This window comes from Triticum aestivum, chromosome 7D (genome assembly GCF_018294505.1).
Source record: "Triticum aestivum cultivar Chinese Spring chromosome 7D, IWGSC CS RefSeq v2.1, whole genome shotgun sequence".
Classification (NCBI taxonomy): domain Eukaryota; kingdom Viridiplantae; phylum Streptophyta; class Magnoliopsida; order Poales; family Poaceae; genus Triticum; species Triticum aestivum.
The window spans coordinates 491,072,671-491,093,710 of NC_057814.1; the positions used below are offsets into that span (position 1 = coordinate 491,072,671).

Genomic DNA, 21,040 nt, shown 5'->3' on the forward strand with positions numbered 1-21,040 from the left:
GAATAGATTCAAGGCGAGCAACGGGAGCAAAGGTTTCACCGTAGTCGATACCCTCGACTTGGGAGTAGCCTTGTGCCACCAATCGTGCCTTGTTGCGGATGATGGTCCCATGAGCATCTTGCTTGTTCTTGAATATCCACTTCGTTCCAATGACATTGTGGTTCCCCGTTGGCCTTGGCACTAATCTCCACACCTTGTTGTACTCGAAGTTGTTGAGTTCTTCATGCATGGCATTGAGCCAATCCGGATCTTCGAGAGCTTCATATACCTTTTGGGGTTCCACACAAGAGACAAACGCGTGATGTTCACAATAGTTTGCCAATTGTCTACGAGTGCTTACCCCCTTTTGAATGCTTCCAAGTACATTCTTCATGAGATGACCCTTGGTGGAGAGCTTGGAAGCAATCTTGGCGGCACGACGCTCCAATTCCTCCTCGGAGGTGAGTTGAGGAGCGGTCACTTGATCATCTTGAGCGCCGTCTTGAGCTTGTTCTTGATCTTGAACTTGCTCGGAGGAGAGAACTTGACCTTGGTCATCACTTGGTGTGTCTCCACCGTCTTGATCATGATTTTGCCCTTGGTCTTGTTCATGAGGTTGAGGGCCTTCACTTTGTTCTTCAGAAGCGTGTGGGCCTTGGGTTGGTGATGGCTCCACTTGAGTGGAGCATTGTCCTTCTCCTTCGGCCACAAGGGGTTCCTCAATGGGTAGGATAAAACCAACACCCATTCTTCTTATGGCTTGAGGAGGAATTTCATCACCTACATCACAAGTGCCACTTTGCTCCACTTGGGAGCCGTTATTCTCATCAAACTCCACGTTACACGTCTCCTCAATAAGTCCCGTGGATTTATTGAGGACACGGTAAGCATGAGAGTTTGTAGCATAACCAACAAATATGCCCTCATATGCTCTAGCCTCAAATTTAGACAATCGAACACCTTTCTTGAGAATGAAACACTTACACCCGAACACCTGAAAGTACTTGAGGTTGGGCTTGTTACCGGTGAGTATCTCATATGGAGTCTTGTTCAAGCCTTTGCGGAGGTAGAGCCGATTGGATGCATGACACGCGGTGTTGATGGCTTCGGCCCAAAAGTTGTATGGAGACTTGAACTCCACCATCATGGTCCTTGCGGCATCCATCAACGTCCGATTCTTCCTCTCCGCAACACCGTTTTGTTGATGGGTGTAAGGTGCGGAATATTGATGCTTGATCCCCTCATCACTAAGAAACTCATCCAAGGTGTAGTTCTTGAACTCGGTGCCGTTGTCACTTCTTCTTAATGTCAAGATCTTTGCATTGTGTTGACGTTGGGCTTCATTTGCAAAGTCAATGACGGTTTGTTGGGTCTCACTTTTCCTCTTGAAGAAATACACCCAAGTGTATCTTGAATAGTCATCCACAATTACCAAGCAATACTTTCTACCCCCAAGACTATCAAAGGATGGAGGTCCAAAGAGATCCAAATGAAGGAGCTCCAAAGGCCTCTTCGAGTAAATGAGAGTCGTGGGAGGGTGAGCCTTCTCACGAAGCTTTCCTTCGATACAAGCACTGCAAGCACGATCTTTAGCAAAACTAACGTTCGTTAGTCCACGGACATGGTCCCCCTTGAGAAGACTTTGCAAAGATCTCATATTGACATGGGCTAAACGGCGATGCCAAAGCCATCCCACGTCAACTTTAGCCATTAGGCATGTCGCGGTTGAAAGATCGTGGATGTCGCCTAGAGGGGGGTGAATAGGCGCTTTAAAATAATTACGGTTTAGGCTTGAACAAATGCGGAATAAACCTAGCGGTTAATTTGACAAGCACAAAACCTACAACAACTAGGCTCACCTATGTGCACCAACAACTTATGCTAAGCAAGATAAACAACTAAGTGATAGCAAGATATATGACAAGAAACAATATGGCTATCACAAAGTAAAGTGCATAAGTAAAGGGTTCGGGTAAGAGATAACCGAGGCACGCGGAGACGACGATGTATCCCGAAGTTCACACCCTTGCGGATGCTAATCTCCGTTTGGAGCGGTGTGGAGGCACAATGCTCCCCAAGAAGCCACTAGGGCCACCGTAATCTCCTCACGCCCTCGCACAATGCAAGATGCCGTGATTCCACTAAGGGACCCTTGAGGGCGGTCACCGAACCCGTAGAAATGGCAACCCTTGGGGGCGGTCACCGAACCCGTACACTTCGGCAACCCTTGGGGGCGGTCACCGGAACCCGTCAAATTGCTCGGGGCGATCTCCACAACCTAATTGGAGACCCCGACGCTTGCCCGGAGCTTTACACCACAATGATTGAGCTCCGAACACCACCAACCGTCTAGGGCGCCCAAGCACCCAAGAGTAATAAGCTTCTCAACTTGTAACTTCCACGTATCACCGTGGAGAACTCAAACCGATGCACCAAATGCAATGGCAAGGGCACACGGAGTGCCCAAGTCCTTCTCTCTCAAATCCCACCGAAGCAACTAATGCTAGGGAGGAAAATGAGAGGAAGAACAAGAAGGAGAACACCAAGAACTCCAAGATCTAGATCCAAGGGGTTCCCCTCACACAGAGGACAAAGTGATTGGTGGAAATGTGGATCTAGATCTCCTCTCTCTTTTCCCTCAAAAACTAGCAAGAATCCATGGAGGGATTGAGAGTTAGCAAGCTCGAAGAAGGTCAACAATGGAGGAAGAACACGAGCTCAAGAGGTAAGGTAGAATGGGGAAGAAGACCCCCTTATATAGTGGGGGGAACAATCCAACCGTTACCCCCCACTTCAGCCCCGCAGAGAGCGGTACTACCGCTTGGCCAGCGGTACTACCGCTCCCCCTCGAGGTACTGCCGCTGGGCCCAGAGCGGTACTACCGCGGTGGTCAGGGCGGTACTACCGCACACGGGCGGTACTACTGCCCCCACTGCCGCGGCTAGTACCGCAAAACCCGACACGGAAAAAGACCCCTCAAATCGAGGCGGTACTAGCACGAAGCCGCAGCGGTACTACGGCTGGGGGCTACAGCGGTACTACCGCTGTGGAGCGGTACTGCCGCTTGTAGCACCCAAGCGGTACTACCGCTCCGGCCCGCGGTACTACCGCTGGGACCAGAGAGGGCACACTTCCACGAAAACAAGTATACTCCACGAGAAACCAAAACTGCCATAACTTCTGCATATGAGCTTCGAATTGAGCAAACTCAAGCTTGTTGGATACAAGACGACGAGTAGCATCAAATAGAGGAGTGAAACCTCCAACCGAGAAGAACCGGCATAACCTCCAACATCGAAAACATCATAGAAGATGTGAGTGAACTCCGTTTTCGATGAAATCGAGCTTGTCATCAAGATGACCATAAGCTCCAAAACTCCCAAAGAGAAGAACCAAACAAGAACCAATAAAGATGATGCAAGGATGCAATGGTTTGAGCTCTCTATGAACGACACGATCAAGCTACTCATCGAGAGCCCCCCTTGATAGTACGGCAATCGATCCTATAACCCGGTCTCCCAACTACCATCATGAGACCGGTAAAATAGAAAACCTATCAAGAGCAAACCTTTGCCTTGCACATGGTCCACTTGAGCTAGATGATGACGATCTTGACTCCCTAAAGATGGACCACCTTTCTTGATTGCGTTGGCTCGATGAAGACTAGTTGATTGCTCCCCCATACTCCACTATGGGTGAGCCACCCTTCCACACATCTTCACAAGTCCATTGTCACCACAATGGATGGCAAGCTTCAAGCATTTGATCTCTTCATGATGCTTCACTTGAACTTGCACACCGCAACATCTTCACAAGTCCATTGTCACCACAATGGATGGCAAGCTTCAAGCATTTGATCTCTTCATGATGCTTCACTTGAACTTGCACACCGCAACCTAAGCCCACAAAGAACTCTCACGAAGATCATGGGTTAGTACACAAAGCGTAATTGACAATGCTTACCACACCATGGGATCGCTTGATCCCTCTCGGTACATCTTCTACGCTTTGTGAGTTGATCAAGTTGATTCACTCTTGACTTAGTCTTGATCAACCTTAAATCTTTTCAACTCTCTTCATTTGGATGATTTCTTGAAGATATACATGAATGATCACACAATCTTCTTCTCCAAGACATGCTTGCAATAAGCTCAACTCTCACATGACCAATCTTTGGATAATTCCTTAATAACACCTTGGTCACCACATAAACTCCTTGAAAGCAACACATGGACTTCAAGAAATGCCTATGGACAAATCCTTCAAATATAACTCAAGGCAACCATTAGACCATAGAGATTGTCATCAATTACCAAAACCAAACATGGGGGCACCGCATGTTCTTTCAGCGGTCTTAGTGGGTCGCTCTGAAAAGTTAATCACATAGAGACCGTTCTCGACATGCCCAACAAAGGCTACTTTAAGAGTCTTGCTCCACAAGAGGGCCACAGTATCAATATCAAAGAAAGTGGCAAAGCCCATGATAGCAAGTTGACGAACGGAAAGTAAATTGTATGCAAGGGACTCAACTAGCATGACCTTCTCGATCGTGAGATCATGAGAAATGAAAACTTTGCCGAGTCCCAATACCTTAGAAGACGAGGCATCACCCCACTCGACATTGGTGGGCATAGATGGAATCTTGTGCATGTGCACCACCAAGTCCTTGCTTCCGGTTATATGATTTGTAGCTCCACTATCGAGCAACCATGATCCCCCACCGGAAGCAAACACCTACAAGAGATCAATGCTTGGTTTTAGGTACCCATTTTGTAATGGGTCCTTTGATGTTAGTAACAAGGGTCTTAGGAACCCAAATGGACCATTCAATATACTCATGAGGAGAACCAACAAATTTGGCATAAACATGCCCATCACTAGCACGACATAACACATAAGAAGGATTAAAGTCGCCGGCTTTGTTGGATGGGGTGGTATTGCCCTTCTTGACACCGTCACCCTTCGCATTGTTCTTCTTCTCCTTGGAAGCACCCTCTCCCTCCTTCACAAAAGTTTGCTTGAGAGGAGGAGGTCGTTTGGTCTTGTCATTCTTCTTCTTGTTCTTGGGCTTGGGTGCGAACCCAATCCCCTCCTTGGCCACAACTTCCTTTTGGTTTCTCAAAAGATTGTTGAGGTTCTTCTCACCTTGTATGCATGACACAAGGCCTTTCTCAAGGTGCTCATTCAACTTAGCATTCTCCTCAACAAGGTGCACATGCTCACAACAAGGGTTAGTAGCATTTGCATTATCAATTAACACCATATGAGGAAAGGTGGCTTTCTCCTTAGTTAGCTTTACTTGGAGTTGATCATGAGACTCCTTGAGACTAGCATGAACACCTTTCAAGACTTTGTGAGCCTTGTCGAGAATGTCAAACTCCTCTTTAAGTCTAGCAAGATCAACCCCAAGTTTTGCCTTCTCAAAATTTAGCAGACGAGACACAACAAGAGCATGATCAAGATCTTTCTTTAACTTAGCATGATCATCGTTGTATGACTCCTCAAGAGCCAAACGAAGACCACGCTCTTCATCAAGAGCATTGGAAAGATCCGAAATCTCATCGGCATAGTCACGACTATGCCCCTCCATCTTAGAGATGGTATCTTCGTGAGCCTCGATCATGTCATTGGCTTCACCAAGTTGTTCCAAGAGAGCAACGAAGTGCTTCTTGGATTTACCCTTGAGTTTACCCATAAAGGTCTCAAACTCATTTTCCTCCACATTTGTCCCCTCATGTTCATCAATGCTATCTGTCGAAGCAGGATGATTAATGATGGTAGTTTTGATGTTGGGGGTTACCTTGTTGGTGGCTTTAGCCATGAGACACCTGGGCGGTGATGTTCTCATTGGGTGAGTCGAAGAGAGACATCCGTGTACTCTTCTTGTACCACCAATGCCTTGGGAGGAGTCTTCTTGGTGAAGTTGCTCTTGTTGGGGAACGACTTAACCTTGTCCTTTTTAATGAGCTTGCCACCATTGTCTTCCCTCTTCTCGTAAGGGCACTCCGCAACAAAGTGGCTCACATTGCCACAATTGAAGCAAGTCCTCACTCATTGCTTACACTTGAATTGCTCTTGTTGAAGTTTGGCCTTGTGTTCTTCTTGCTCCAAAATTGCCTTGAAGCAAGAGCCATGTGTTCATGATAGGCATACTTCGTATCTTTGAGGTTGCCCTCCTCTTGTTCCTCTTCATCCTCTTCCTCCATACTAAACTTGGCCTTTAGAGCAAGGTTGGGCTTATTTACTCTTTGAGAGCGAAGAACCGCATTGTCGGCAGTCTTATCCAAGATGCTCATAGCAACAAACTCATCCAACACTTCACTTGATGACAAGGTGTGGAAGTCCAGCCTTTGATGAATTACGGAGGACATGGCTTTGTGGTAGGGCATCATTGCCTTGAGGAATTTGCGCTTGATCCAATTGTCATCCGTGTCCTTACTTCCATGATCTCGGAGAGAGACCGCGAGTTTGGTTACTCTCCGAAAAAGCTCACGAGGTTCTTCATCTTCTTTCATTGCAAACTCGTCGGCTTCATCTTGCACCACTTCATAGTTGGAGCGTTGAATGCTTGCGCTTTCCCGATAGAGGGAAACAACTTGGAGCCAAGCATCTTTGGCCATGGTGTAGGGCCGGAGATGAGGAAGATCTTCTGGTGGGATTGCTTCTTGGATGATGAAGAGAGCATTCTCATTGAATTGATGATCCACAACTTCTTTAGGAGTGAAGTTACTTCGGTCATGCGGATAAAAACCTTCTTCAATGATTCTCCAAAGGTTAGTGTTCACATGATTTAAATGACGCTTAAAACGATAGAACCAAGAATCAAAATCTACATTCTTCTCAATCTTAGGGGCCGGGCCGACATGATTCAAATGAGTGGAAGGGAGCGGTCCACCATAGACAGGTGGAGGTTCCACATGGGCAAAGATGCTGGTCCCATTTTTACCACTAGAAGAAGGAGCTTTCTCGCTAGTAGCTTCCCCCTTGTCGGAGGTAGCATCCGTCACCTTGTTAGCGGGATCACCCACTTTCAACGGTGCGGTGGAAAGTTTAAGCCCTTCTAAGAATTTATTAAACATGCTTTCGACCTCGGTCGTCATGGAGGTTTTCAATGTGTCCAACGCCACATTGAATTCCTCACGAGAGACCGCGGTTCCCCCATCTCCCGTAGACGAGACCGGATTCACACCGGAGTGCTCCACCACACCGTCTACGACGTCAACCATACTCTTTGGATGGTAAAGTCCTTAATAAAGAGACGAGGCTTTGATGCCAATTGAAAGGGTCGATATAGTTGATTAGAGGGGGGTTGAATAGGCAACTAACAATTTTTAGCTTTTCTTTACCAAATTAAACTTTGCATCAAAATAGGTTGTCTAGATATGCAACTAAGTGAGCAACCTATATGATGCAATGACAACAAGAACGCAAGCAAATAAGAGATATAACACGAGTAAGCTTGTGAAAGTAAAGGGACGAGATAACCAAGAGTGGAGCCGGTGAAGACGAGGATGTGTTACCGAAATTCCTTCCTTTTGAGGGGAAGTACGTCTCCGTTGGAGCGGTGTGGAGGCACAGTGCTCCCCAAGAAGCCACTAGGGCCACCGTATTCTCCTCACGCCCTCACACAATGCGAGATGTCGTGATTCCACTATTGGTGGCCTTGAAGGCGGCGACCGGACCTTTACAAACAAGGTTGGGGCAATCTCCACAACTTAATTGGAGGCTCCCAACGACACCACAAAGCTTCACCACAATGGACTATGGCTCCGCGGTGACCTCAACCGTCTAGGGTGCTCAAACACCCAAGAGTAACAAGATCCGCTAGGGATAAGTGGGGGGAATCAAATTTCTCTTGATGGAAGTGTAGATCGAGGCCTTCTCAACCAATCCCGAGCAAATCAACAAGTTTGATTGGCTAGGGAGAGAGATCGGGCGAAAATGGAGCTTGGAGCAACAATGGAGCTTTTGGGGGAAGAGGTGAGTCAACTTTGGGGAAGAAGACCCCCTTTTATAGTGGGGGAAGCAATCCAACCGTTACCCCCCACTCCAGCCCCGCAGAGAGCGGTACTACCGCTTGGCCAGCGGTACTACCATTCCCTCCCGCGGTACTGCCGCTGGGCCCAGAGCGGTACTACCGCGGTGGTCAGGGCGGTACTACCGCACACGAGCGGTACTACCCCCCCCCCCCACTGCCGCGGCAAGTACCGTAAAACCCGACACGGAAAAAGACCCCTCGAATCGAGGCGGTACTAGCATGAAGCCGCAGCGGTACTATGGCTGGGAGCTACAGCGGTACTACCGCTGTGGAGCGGTACTGCCGCTTGTAGCACCCAAGCGGTACTACCGCTCCGGCCCGCGGTACTACCGCTGGGACCAGAGAGGGCACACTGAGAGAGGGGAACGAGCTCATCAATGAAGCGGAAAGGCTCGGAGGGTGTGCAAAGAAAGTGTACGTGATGATTCCACCCTAGCCTTTCCAAAGCGGACCTCCTCTTGATAGTACGGTGATCCCTACGAAACTAGTCCACCAAACTAATTCGAAAGTACTACACCGTCTTCGCTTCAAACTCCGAGGGGAGGGAATCGTCTCGTGCCCAAGTATGAATCTCTGAAAAAACTCAATGCACACGATTAGTCCGCAAAAACATTGTCATCAATCACCAAGATGTCTTAGGGATAAATATGCCCTTACAGCGGCCACGTCTACAAGGTCACTGTCCGCTCTAAGTTAGTCTTGTTTTTTTTAATTTTTAGTTGAACCGAAATATCGTTCGTTTTATGTATTAATATGTCCGAACTTAAGTGAATTCCCGCATGTTTACATGAAATTTGTCTGGTTTTGTTCTAATCCGGTTTGAAATGTATGTGGGCATGGTTGGATTGTCAACTCCGACATCAATGTGTCGTTTTATGAGTTTTAGGAGATGCCCTAATGTTTTTTTAAGAAGATTGACATCTAAAAACTAGTATTTTTTCATGGGCCCTGGTATGTACTCCCTCCGTTCTTTTTGGCTCCGCATATAAAGTTTGGTCGGAGTCAAACTACACGAAGTTTGATCAAATTTATAAAAAAAATATGAGTATTTACAATACTAAAACTATATAGTATAAAAATACATTTCATGGTGCATCTGATAATATTGATTTCATATTGTGAATGCTGATATTTTTTAAGATGATGTTAGTCAAATTTTACAAAGTTTGACTTTGGCCAAATTTTATATGCAGACTAAGAAAAAACAGAGTGAGTACACAGGGGAATAAAGCCAGCCTTTTTTTTTTGAATCCAAGCCGGCCCTTTGGTTGGGCGAGCGATATCGCCCCTCGAAGCATCCGCCATCCGTGTTGCGCGCGCGCGCTCTCTCTCTCTCTCTCTCTCCATTGCTCAGTACCACCTCTCTCCCTCTCACCTAAAAGTCTTGTACCAGAGATTTGAAAAGATCACACAGACTAGCTTTTAGGCGCTTGCCTTGCCTGCAAATTGCTGTGAGCTGCTGAACACTTTGCCTAACCCTCCTTCTCCATCTTCTAGACAGCCATGGAAGCATTTGATGAGGAGAAGCCCCTGCTTAATGTACAACCCAATCCTCAGGTAAATCTCTCGCCTCCTCTTCTTTTCTCTCATGCAGATGATCATGAGAGTAATCTCTTCAGTTAGGAGGAAGAATACGAGTAATTTCGGTCTTCTCGATTCTCTGCAACTTAGATATTCTGGTACTGCGCTGCAGGATGTAGGTTCAGAATATACCAGCGATGGCTCAGTTGATATCAACAAACGCCCTGCTCTGAAAGGAAGTACAGGCCGTTGGAGGGCATGCTACATGATTTTAGGTACTATCAAAATTCAGACAGCAATTCATGCAAACTACTCCTGTCCATCTCGTCCTCTTCTTACATGCTAGTACTATGCTAATCCACCACTTGAACGCATCCTAGGTGTTGAGTTTTGCGAATGCGTGGCCTTCTTCACGGTCTCAAGGAACTTGGTAACCTATCTCACCACCGTGCTCCACGAAAGCAAAGTCGCCGCCGCGAGAAATGTCTCCGCCTGGGTCGGCGCCAGCTTCCTCACGCCGCTCATCGGAGCCTTCTTGGCCGACACTTACCTAGGAAGATACTGGACAATGGTTGCTTCACTACCAGTCTACATTCTTGTAAGTAGTACAACAAGATAACAATCAAAAACCTCTTAGTTTTCAGATTGTATTGTAAGTATGATACTTGCAAGTTGCAACTCTGATAGTGATAAACACTTCATTCTGTCAGGGGATGCTGGTCCTCACAGTGTCAGCATCAGCCCCAACATCTTCCTCCAGCGGCGGCGAGGTTCATCGCACCATGGTCTACGCGGGGCTCTACCTCGCCGCGCTCGGGGGCGGCGGCATCAAGCCCTGCACGTCGACCTTCGGGGCCGACCAGTTCGACAGCGCCAACCCGGCGGAGCTGGCGAAGAAGGGCTCCTTCTTCAACTGGTACTACTTCATGATCAACCTCAGCTCCCTCCTGTCGAGCACGGTGCTTGTCTGGCTGCAGGACAATGTCGGGTGGGGGGTCAGTTTCGCGATCCCGACGGCGCTCTTGGCCTTGGCCCTCGCAGTGTTTGTTGGTGGCTCGAGGGTGTACAGGTTTAGAGAACCCACAGTGAGCCCGTTCACCAGCCTCTGCCAGGTGGTCGTCGCGGCCCTCAGCAAGTGGCGTGTGCAGTTGCCCGATGACGTCTCCCTTTTCTACGAGCTCACCGGTTCGTCTGAATCAGGCCACACGATTCAGCATACGAGTCAATTCAGGTAGTACTCCCTCCAATACTAAATCAGCAACCATTAATATGGATCGTAGGGAGTACTTTACTTCAATTATTGCAACAAAATAAACAGTAGTTTAAATGTGCATTTGGAAACAATTCATTTGTATTGAGCCAACTATCTGATTATAATCTTCAGATTCCTCGACAAGGCTGCCATCATGCTGCCACCCTCAGACAAAACACGCGTGGCGCCGCCGACGAGTTCGTGGAAGCTATGCACGGTGACACAGGTCCAAGAGCTCAAGATACTGCTGCGGATGTTCCCCGTCTGGGCATCGTTCGTGATCTTCCACGCCGTCACCGGCCAACTGTCGTCGACGTTCATCGAGCAGGGGATGGTCATGGACAACCGTGTCGGCGGGTTCGCCATACCACCTGCCTCCCTCTCCGTCTTCGGCGTCTTCAGCGTGCTCGTCTGGGTGCCCGTCTACGAGGCCACGCTGGTGCCGCTCGCCCGGCGCTGCACCGGCAACCGCAAGGGCTTCTCGCAGACGCAGCGGCTCGGGATAGGCTTCGCGCTGTCCGCGCTGACCATGGTCTACTCGGCGGCGCTCGAGACGAAGAGGCTGGCGGTCGCGCGAGCCAGCGGCCTGGCCGGGCAGAACGTGCCGGTGCCGATGAGCATCCTGTGGCAGGCGCCGTCGCACGTCCTGCACGGCGCGGCGGGAGTCTTCGCGGGCATCGGCATGACGGAGTTCTTCTACGACCAGGCCCCGCACGCCATGAAGAGCCTCTGTGCGGCGTTCGCGCAGCTCTCGATCGCGTCCGGGTTTTACTTCAACACGATTGTGCTTGGTGTCGTCGCGGTGGTCACCACGCGTGGCGGGGCGCCTGGGTGGATCCCGGACAACCTGAACGAAGGGCATCTGGACTATTTCTTCTGGATGGTGGCTGCTCTCAGCTTACTCAACCTGGCGCAGTTTGTGCACTACTCCGTGCGGTGTAGAGAGAAGACAACTTCTTCACCCCAAAGAGTGGCACTTCCTTTTTGAAAAGGAGGAAGACCCCGGACCTCTCTGCATCTTGAGCGAGTAGCCATTAAAGAGTGAACACTTGACACGAGTTTAAAGTATAAATCCTTTTCTATATGATTACAATAAAGTTGGCCTCTTCCATCATAGTGATAGATAATCAGTGTGGCGTTCCGTGACGCTTTGTGCCATGTTTAACAGAAGCTCGCGATTTATTTAAATTTATGATGTACATAAGCTAAGAAAAACGCTTATTCTCAGCCGGGTTTTTTTCGAACGCGCAAAAGCTTTACGCGTCCATGTATCTATATATCAATATAAAAAGACCCAAAGGGGCAGATCCAATTAATCTCGTTCATCAAATCATGTCAATCCAACGACCTAGACTGCTTCAATGTCGTGCGCTCAACACGTTTAGCGTGCAGTTAATTTCATGCCAAGTATAGTGCTAATCACATAATAGCACGCAAATAATATCCTACTTAATATCCGTATGCACTTAATATACTTCCAAATTAACGTGCATTTCACGTACACTTTGACTAGTTAGAAGAAGAGAAATAGAAGTACAGAGAGTCCGGCGGCTTGCCGCGGTTACAACCATCCCACGGTAGCATATGGTGGGCAGCCATTAACACCATGGGGCACCCAACAACGCCCTACATGCTAGAAGGTACTATCCCCAGAAGTCCGACAACCCCTTCACACCAGAAAGTTTCCATAACTCAACCTCATCACTGTTGCGACGACAAAGCTCTCTAGCAACGACCGCTGACCGCTGGAAGACGCGACTATTACCCTCCTTCCATAGCATCCAGACGATGAGGAGGGCAAGCGAATCGAAACCCTTCCTTCGCTCCTTCGGGATCATTGCAGGACTGGCTGCCCACCACTCCATGAGAGTTGCATCCATGGTGGGCACCAACTGACCGAGGCCGCATCGTGCGAGGGTAGAGTGCCACACCTCCCTGGCAAACACACAGCCAAGTGCCAGGTGGTCTGCAATCTCAGCTTCCTGCTCGCATAATGGGCACATGACGTGGGGCTGGAGGCCGTGTCAAAGGTGTCTGTCGGCCGTCCAAATCCGACGCTTCATGGCTAGCCAGAAGTGAAGCTTGCACTTGGCAGCTCAAGTCTTCCAAAGGGCCCGACCGTACGGGAACCTCTCGAGGCCAGCAAAGAACACCTGGTAAGCTGAGCTCGTAGAATATACCTCAGTCGGCGTCCACTTCCAGATTATGTGATCCAGAATCTCAGGGAGTAGGTGCATCTCGAGAAGCAAGTCCGTGAGCATCAAGAATTGAGTTAGCACTCTAACTGTCAACACCCCTGTGATGTCTAATCCAAGTGCGGTCCGCCAAGGCCTCATGAACCATTCGCGTGCGCCGCGCACCGTCGTTCACCGCTAGGAATAGCTCCGGGGTCTCAAATTGAATGGAACGCCCGTGGAGCCAAAAATCCATCCAAAAAAGAGCCTTTTACCATCCCCCGGCGTCACCTTGATGGACGAGTCAAAAATAGCCTGCACCTCAGGCTCCATGGCCGACTGCAGGCCCGCAAAACAGCAATCAGATGTGCACTGCATCCATAGCCAGCGTGCCCGAAATGCATAGCCCAATAGCTTGAGGTTCAGGACACCCAATCCACCATACTCGAACGGCTTGCACACTTGCTCCCAAGCCACCAGACAATGGCCACCACTGTTATATGAAAGGGCTTCCTCTATATATATCATTGCAACCAGCTCGACCTGAAACCCATAGTCATTCCTTCTCTCATCTTAAAATAAAAAATAACAAACATGCACATACAACCTCCAGCACGGGCGCAGCATGCCGCCGCGCCTTCTACCCGCTATTATCATAAATAGCATAATGCCTAGCAACAACGAGGCTGAAGTACATAACACTACAGGCCCATAGGGCCATCGATGATCACAGGATTGACAACCAATGGTCATACGTGACACTAATAGAAACAAACAACAATTTTCAAAGCAAAAGATGTGACACGAGACCGCTTGGCATGAGTAGTAAGCTATATCAGAAACAATGAACAAAAGATGTGACACATGCATACGGTACATCCAAAATAAAGTAACCCAGCTAATATTGCACTAATCTCCTCTCATGTAGTGAAGCATGAAAGGCTTTCTAGGCTGTTTGCGGTTCACCTTCCCCACGTTGGATTGGGGCCATCGGGGGAGCTCTACACGGCTACCGCAATGGAGTCGAATTCCCTCCTGGACCCGTAGATCGTCGCCCCTCTCGGCATACCGCTCCACTTCGCCACCGGCGTCCTCTTCTTCTTGCTATTATATTTCTCGCCACCATCTCACTATCTCACCTTGAATCATCATTTTGAGGCAATAAAATCCACATTTATTGAAAAATCTCACCATACCACGGAGATGAACATCGCAAGTTTTATCTTTCATGTCTTCTATCCTATACATACAATTAAACGACTTGCCAACTTGTACCAAATTCCCTCAAGAGAATCTTCGTCCATGATACAAGACCTAATTCACAAGACAAAGCCGTATGGTAGCGGCCGCCTGCACTTGCATATCCTCACACGCATCGTCGTCAAACTTGGTCAGCTTCGTCTCCTGCAAACCCTTCAAGATTACCTGCTGCGCCAGAAGATTATTGACTCTTGTCTGCCATAGGCCGAAGTTACCTGTGCCATCGAATTTCTTCACATCAAACTTGTGAACCCCGACGCCGATCTAACCGACATGTTGCTGCCGGTCTTACCACCATTATTTTTCTCTGCGACTTCCTCACGAAAAAGATCACTGATCCCGTATTTCTCGTCTGAAGCCACGCCACAGTACGTGATCTACCAACAAAACTGGCCCACACAACCTCGGTGCATTGCTCGACGGGTGCCAGGGAATGTCCGATCGGTGCAAGGTGGAGCATGGCGGTGATCACGGATGCGGTCGGTGGTGTTGGACACTTCGGGCAGGAGGCATGAACCGTTCCATGAGTCGGTAAGGATCGGCTAGACGTGACGATCGGACCGGCGTCGTGGCAAGATCATGCATACACACTAATGGATTTTACAAGGCAATTTACTTTTTTTTTGTCGCTATAAAGCTTCTTTTCCTCACCATTTGCGTACAAACTATACATCTATAGTTACGAAAATATCGATCATTATCTTTTGTATCTGGACGAGCAGTAGACGAACTGCAGCAGGTTGAGCACGCTCAGAGCCGCCATGAACCAGAAGAAGTAGTTCAGATGGCCTTCGTCGAGGTTGTCCGGGATCCACCCCGTGGCCGACACAACGGCGCCGAGCAGGGCGGAGTTGAGGTAGTTCCCGCCAGCAACGGCGAGCTGCGCGAGTGCCACACCCAGGCTCTTCATGGACTCCGGGGGCTGGTCGTAGAAGAACTCGAGCATGCCGATGCTGGTGAACACCTCGGCCGCGCCCAGCACGAAGTAGCACGGCGCTAGCCACATGATGCTCATCGAGGTCGCCGACAGCCGTCTAGTTTCGACCGACGCGGCGTACGCCATGGCGGCCGCGGACAGAGCAAGGCCGACGCCTATGCGCTGCAGCTGCGTGAAGCCCCCGTCCTGACCGGTGACGCGCCGCGCGAGCGGCACCAGCACGGCGTCGTAGATGGGAACCCAGACGAGGACGCTGACGATGTCAAAGGTGGAGAGCGACGCCGGCGGCACGACAAAGGTGCCGACGCGGTTGTCCATTGCCATGCCCAGCTCGATCATCGTCGACGACATTTGCGCGGTGACCGCGAAGAAGACCAACGTCGACGCCCAGACGGGGGACATCCGCAACAGCATCTTCAGCTCCTCCACCTGCGACACCGTGCAGAGCCGCCACGGGCCCTTCTTCTCCGGCGACGGCATCACGATCGCAGCCTTGTCGAAGAACCTGAATTGACTGGTATGCTCAGCCCCGCCATGTTCGTGCAGGGCCGAGATATCATCGGGCAGCTCGAGACGGCGATTCCTTGCGGCTGCGACAACCACCTGGGAGACCCTCGTCAGCGGGCTACCTCCCACTCCCAGTGGCTTGTACCTGTATATCTTCCCGCCGGCAACGAATACGGCGAGGCCGAACCCGATGAGCACTGTGGGGATCGCGAGCCCGACGGTCCACCCGATGTTGTCCTGCACCCAGACGAGCAACGTCGCCGACAGAAGCGAGCCAATGTTGATCGAGAAGTAGTACCAGTTGAAGAAGGAACCCTTGGCCACCCGCTCCGCCGGGACGGCAACGTCGAATTGGTCGGCGCCCAAGGCCGTGGCGCAGGGCTTGATGCCGCCGGTGCCGAGGGCGACAAGGTAGAGCCCCAGGTAGACGGCGGCGCGATGGACACCGCTGCTCTCGTCGGAAGAACGAGGCAGGAGCCACGGAAGCGCCGTTGATGATGTCATGATGAGCATCCCCTGACGGAGACAAAAAAATTCAGAGACATTGCACATTGTCAATGAATTTTTTCAGAAATGTTGCACATCATTTTGCAGTAAATTCAGAAACGTTGCGGATTAAACCGATCGGATAGCATTCTGGTTGTCTCACTTACAAAGATGTAGACAGAGAGGAAGATTGCAATTGTCGAGTATCGCCCCCAAAAAGAGTCGGCCAGGAAGGCTCCGAGGACCGGCGTGATGAAGCAGGTGCCGACCCAGGTGGATACATTCCTCGCGGCGTCGACGTTGCTCTCGTGGAGCACCGTCGTGAGGTAGGTGACCAGGTTCTTGGAGACGGCGAAGAAGCACAAGCATTCGCTGAACTCGGCACCTGAGCTATACAGGTTACTTTAGAAGAAAGGCGCAAGAAGCTGGAGGAAGCATATGTTTGTAACTTTACGCAGTACCAAGGATGAAGACGCATGCTCTCCAGTTGCCGGTGCTTCGCTTGAGAGCAGGCTGTCTGTAGATATCAACTGTGCCATCACTCGTGTATCTTGAACATTCGTCCTGAACAACAAATGCAGATACTAAAATTGGTTTCCAATTCCACACTATAGAATGAAATCTACAGTAGACAGCAGGGATCATTGTTCAGCAGAGGACTATCTGTCACCTGTGGCTGTGGAGGCAGGCGGCGATGGTTCAGCAGTGGCCGCTCCTCATCTGCCGCTTCCATCTGACGCGACACTCTCGAGCTAGCCTTCAGAAATATTTCCTGCAAGTTCCTGCGAAGAATTCTGTGCTCGCCGATCTATCAGGAACTCGCTATATGGAAGTCCTATAGGGTAGACTGATGGGACAGCACAAGAAAGAAAAACTCAATCAGGATAAGCAAAAACAAAAGCTGTTTGGAATTGTCTGCACGTTTTTTCTACTAGCACAACTTTGCGTTGGTTACCATATGAAGTCAGACTTCACAGACACAATCCAGGCACTGGATGCGTTTGTATGTGCAAGCAATACGTGCTACCCTTAATTGGGTCGGCGACACGAACGGTGAACAATTTTTATTTTTTTCCGAAACGGAGGCAAAAGAATTGCCTCATCGATTAATTAAGAAGAAGAGAATTGCCCAAATAATTTACGGAAAACCGGGCGAAAACCGATACAAACAAACTCACTCAACACGAAGCACCACGGCCACATAGATGGCCCGCCAAGTGCTCCCAACACCCAACAAGCACAACCCTCGACACTTCTACAATGCAACGGAACCCGGGGTGAGAAAACGGCAATGATGACTCAAAATACCAAGGCCACGCCGACAACATGAGAAACCGAGCACATCCATCATGACATCACGGATGCCTTCCCTCTCGCATCGTCAACCATAGGAACCTCCAGCTGCTCACTTGACAAAGGTGAATCTTGACCCTCGCTCGAGGTCGTCGACGTGTCCACTGACAAACTCAGACATAGCTCCCTAAGCTCGGGCATGACCTGCAGTACCGGAGCCACAAGCATGGCAATGGACTCGCCCTTAGTGGAAGACAACATAGGATGGGAGGTAGGCATCGAGGGTGAATTGTCTCCAACACGAGGGGAGAAGGAGCCATATAACTTCGCCCCCCTCTCCTCCGCGGAGCAAACACCGGCCGCACAAGGAGAGTGCGGCGTCAGAGAGGTCTGCAACATAGCCGGTGCAAGGGAGAGTCTACTCAGAGCAGCCTCCGCTCGCTCTAAAAAGCTCCCAACACGCGCCAGACAACCTTGCAGCAACGCAGTCTGATCAGCCAAAGCGGACTGCAACATCAGCTCCGACGAGGTTGGTGAGCCAACTATACCAGAGACGACAGACGCCCAAGACCCACGATGAAGCGCCTTGGATGGGAGTGCGGATCTCATCGGACCCTCACATGAAGCAAGAGCAGGACGATGCACGATGTCGAGCTGCGACACGAGCGGCACATCATTGCATGGCAGTGAGCTTAGAGGACGCCATGGGTTGCAACATCCACGCGCACGATGACCGTTCTCCAAACAACGGGAGCACCGCAACGGCTCTTTGCAAACAGCCGCGCGATGACCATGAGCGAAGCATCTGTAACATCTACCGCGAAGCCAAGCAGGGATGGGACGAGGAGCCATTGTCGAGGAAGGCGATGAAGTCGGGCGCGGCCCGCGCCGTGGTAGCACCTCCTGCCAACCCTCATTTGTGTCTGCATCATGCCCCACGCACATCCCTCCAGAATCGAGGGCCTTGGTGGCAGCCTGCGGTGTCTGGGGAGCCAACTCCTCTTCGTCATCTTCATCTTCATCGTCGTCAGCAGCGGAGGCCCACAACACCGCCCGTGGAGGCAGCGTCACGGCCATTTCCTCTTCACAGCCTACGTCGTCCCCATTGACAGTCGTCCCCATTGACAGAGGCAACAGGGGCCGGCAGCAACACATCCGAGGCGGCATCGGCAAGGACAGGGGAGCCAGGCGTCGGGGCCGAAGCAGTTGTCGACACAGGCTCCGAACAGGGCGTGCACGCAGCCTTAAGACCCCCGTCCTCCCTCCTGAACCTGGAAGCTGGGGGCAGCGGCCGCGGTCGAGGGAGAACACCGGCGACCGGGGTAGTGCCTGCAGCCTGAGCGCACGACGCAGACGGCGCAAGGACGACGGGTGCAGCAGCCGGAGACGCCGACGGAGTGGTGGCCGCCGCGGAGGCTCGGGTGAGCAGCATTGCCGGGCGAACCGAGAGACGGGGCGCCGCCGAGACTGGCGTGGGAGAGATCTTCACGGGGTACCCGGATCCGGTTACGGCGGCCGCAACGGAGGACGGAGGCCGGAGATCCGGGCGACGGCGGCGCCCGCCCAGCCGCAACTTGCGCGGACGCGAGAGCGCCATCCCTTCCCAACGCATGCCGCCGAGCCGAGCCGAGCCTAGCAGAAGAGAGAGGGCGAGCAGGGGACTCCGGATCTGGCCTGGGCAGCTGCACAGCTAGCCGGAGATGGGAGATCGAGGCGCCGCCGCCGGGGGCGCTCACCCGACGCGGGTGCTGTCGCGGGAGCTCATCCCTTGGGATTGATATGGATATGGATTCTCTGCCGAACGGTGAACAATTGAATACGCGAGGTGAAGAAGCTGACTTTTCCTCTTCGTCTTTCCGTGTTGAGCTGAAGTAATTCGGGAAAGGTGCGACGGCGCACGCAAGGGGGTTCCTTCTACTAATGGAATGTGACGTGCGACGTGCGATCAACCTGTTGCTCAGACTGCGACATGCGATCTCTTGCCTGGGCTTTCAGGTTCATATTGTTATGCAATGCAACAACAGTTCTGTGCCGAGCGAAGCTCGATTTTGAGTCATTTCCGTGAGAAAAACCACTGGCGAGACAAAGGTAAGCAAATTTTCAAACAAATTGAGAGAGAGAGGGAGAGGGAGAGACCTGATGAGTGAGGCTGAGGCCTGTTCTTCCCTCTCCTCACGGAGGAAGACGAATGCGGCAGCAGATTCCTACCTCCTGCTCGCTTTAAAGGAGAAGGAGCAACTTTCTATCTCCAACCTAAACTAATTTAAGCTAGCCTACAACCTGCAGAAAGGAACAAGAGCCCTGGAGATATAGCCATCGGCCCATCACTCGCCACCCACTGTACACCATACTCACCCGTCGCCTTCTAACAGTTCTCTGACCGAAGACACCGAAAAAAGAAGGAAAAAACATCTGCCCGGCGTGTCAGATTGGCCTGAAACATCAAACCTCTCGTTCTGCACCGAGATGTGTGCCGTGCTGAGCATTGTGGTGGGGCATTTCAGATTAGCTCAGTCGATGGACAGTTAATCTACCTGGACAGGGCCCTCGCAACGGTGTCTCTACTGCGGCCTTCAGTAATTTAGATAGTAACATAGCGCATTTTAGAAAAAATTTATTTATATGGTATGTAGTTAATGAGGAAAGACGTGTTTAGAGTAACATAATATGTTACTGTAACATAGTGTTTCCCGAGAAAGGATGAGTCTACAAAGTCTACAAGCTAATAAATGAAGTCATTTATGATACTACTACTATGTTACTTTGCACTATAAAGGTAGTAACTTAGACTAGTGTCATATGCATGACACTAGTATAATTTACTCCTCACTATGAGCAGCCTTAATTCTGTGCAGAGTGCTAGAGACCTGAGTAATGAGGTTGTCGGGCAGTAAAGTCCGTAGCCGTTATTCCGAGGACGAGGCATGTGTGCGGCTGAGCTGATCCAAGTTTTTCCCTGAGCTAATATCACCGGAAGTCATAGAACTTGAATCACACGTTCAGTTTAGTGGTAGAACTTTAAAAATACGATTTTTGCGATCACATAACTTGATTTAAGCATGCAGATACGGTGATACTAAGCATGTACGAACGTATTCATGTGTATGGCCCACTTGTCAGTGACTGATGGCACTGGGCGTGATGTATTTTCGCGTAGAACACCAAAAAAACTAAGCATGTGCGGACGTATCCATATGTATGGCCCCACTTGTCAGTAACTGAAGGTGCTGGGCGTGATATATTTTCACGCAGAACACCCAGAAAAATTGTGAAAAATATCAACCACAACGACACATTTTTTGCACAAAATGCCCTCAATTTTTTTTATTTACAAAAAAGCAGGACCATGGTACTGTACATATATTCAAAAAGTAACCAACAAAAAAGCATGCACCAGGACTCGAACCCGCCGACAATTTATTTAACACAAAATGGTCTGGCCAATAGGACATTCTAGTCAGAATGTTTTATATGGATAAGCAGCTTATATGTACTTGACGAGGACTCATGTGCAGCTTAATTGGGCCACAGATACTACGGTCCATTTTGCGTGCGCCATGTTTTTAAAGATAATTTGTAAAACATAAGTAATA

General features: G+C 50.1%; 2 protein-coding genes across 3 annotated transcripts; one reads left to right on the forward strand and one right to left on the reverse strand.

Annotated features, from left to right (window-relative positions):
* Window positions 1-9,299: 9,299 nt before the first annotated feature.
* LOC123169802 (protein NRT1/ PTR FAMILY 8.3) lies at window positions 9,300-11,904 on the forward strand. Its single transcript, XM_044587675.1, has 5 exons — window positions 9,300-9,574; window positions 9,711-9,813; window positions 9,919-10,136; window positions 10,249-10,769; window positions 10,923-11,904. Exons 1-5 carry the CDS (start codon window positions 9,521-9,523, stop codon window positions 11,776-11,778), a joined length of 1,752 nt encoding a protein of 583 aa, XP_044443610.1. The 5' UTR covers window positions 9,300-9,520; the 3' UTR covers window positions 11,779-11,904.
* Window positions 11,905-14,818: 2,914 nt separating this feature from the next.
* LOC123169803 (protein NRT1/ PTR FAMILY 8.3) lies at window positions 14,819-19,737 on the reverse strand. Of its 2 annotated transcripts, XM_044587676.1 has the most exons (5): window positions 19,584-19,737; window positions 16,825-17,001; window positions 16,616-16,718; window positions 16,322-16,539; window positions 14,819-16,184 (listed from the first exon to the last, which is right to left on the reverse strand). In XM_044587676.1, the coding sequence occupies exons 2-5, from the start codon at window positions 16,885-16,887 to the stop codon at window positions 14,922-14,924; spliced, it is 1,647 nt and encodes a 548-aa protein (XP_044443611.1). In that variant the 5' UTR covers window positions 16,888-17,001; window positions 19,584-19,737; the 3' UTR covers window positions 14,819-14,921. The 2 variants fall into 2 exon arrangements, with proteins under 2 accessions (XP_044443611.1, XP_044443612.1); XM_044587677.1 differs by lacking the exon at window positions 19,584-19,737 and having other exon boundaries at window positions 16,322-16,544.
* Window positions 19,738-21,040: the final 1,303 nt, after the last annotated feature.

Excerpts from the sequence above, each read along its gene's own strand:
- LOC123169802 (XM_044587675.1), top strand. The coding sequence starts at position 9,521 with ATGGAAGCATTTGATGAGGAGAAGCCCCTGCTTAATGTACAACCCAAT. Across the intron at positions 10,137-10,248 it reads CACTACCAGTCTACATTCTT|GGGATGCTGGTCCTCACAGT; the intron begins GTAAGTAGTACA and ends TCATTCTGTCAG. Across the intron at positions 10,770-10,922 it reads CAGCATACGAGTCAATTCAG|ATTCCTCGACAAGGCTGCCA; the intron begins GTAGTACTCCCT and ends TATAATCTTCAG.
- LOC123169803 (XM_044587676.1), bottom strand. The coding sequence starts at position 16,887 with ATGGAAGCGGCAGATGAGGAGCGGCCACTGCTGAACCATCGCCGCCTG. Across the intron at positions 16,719-16,824 it reads GCCTGCCTCCACAGCCACAG|GACGAATGTTCAAGATACAC; the intron begins GTGACAGATAGT and ends TTTGTTGTTCAG. Across the intron at positions 16,185-16,321 it reads TCCTCTCTGTCTACATCTTT|GGGATGCTCATCATGACATC; the intron begins GTAAGTGAGACA and ends TGTCTCCGTCAG.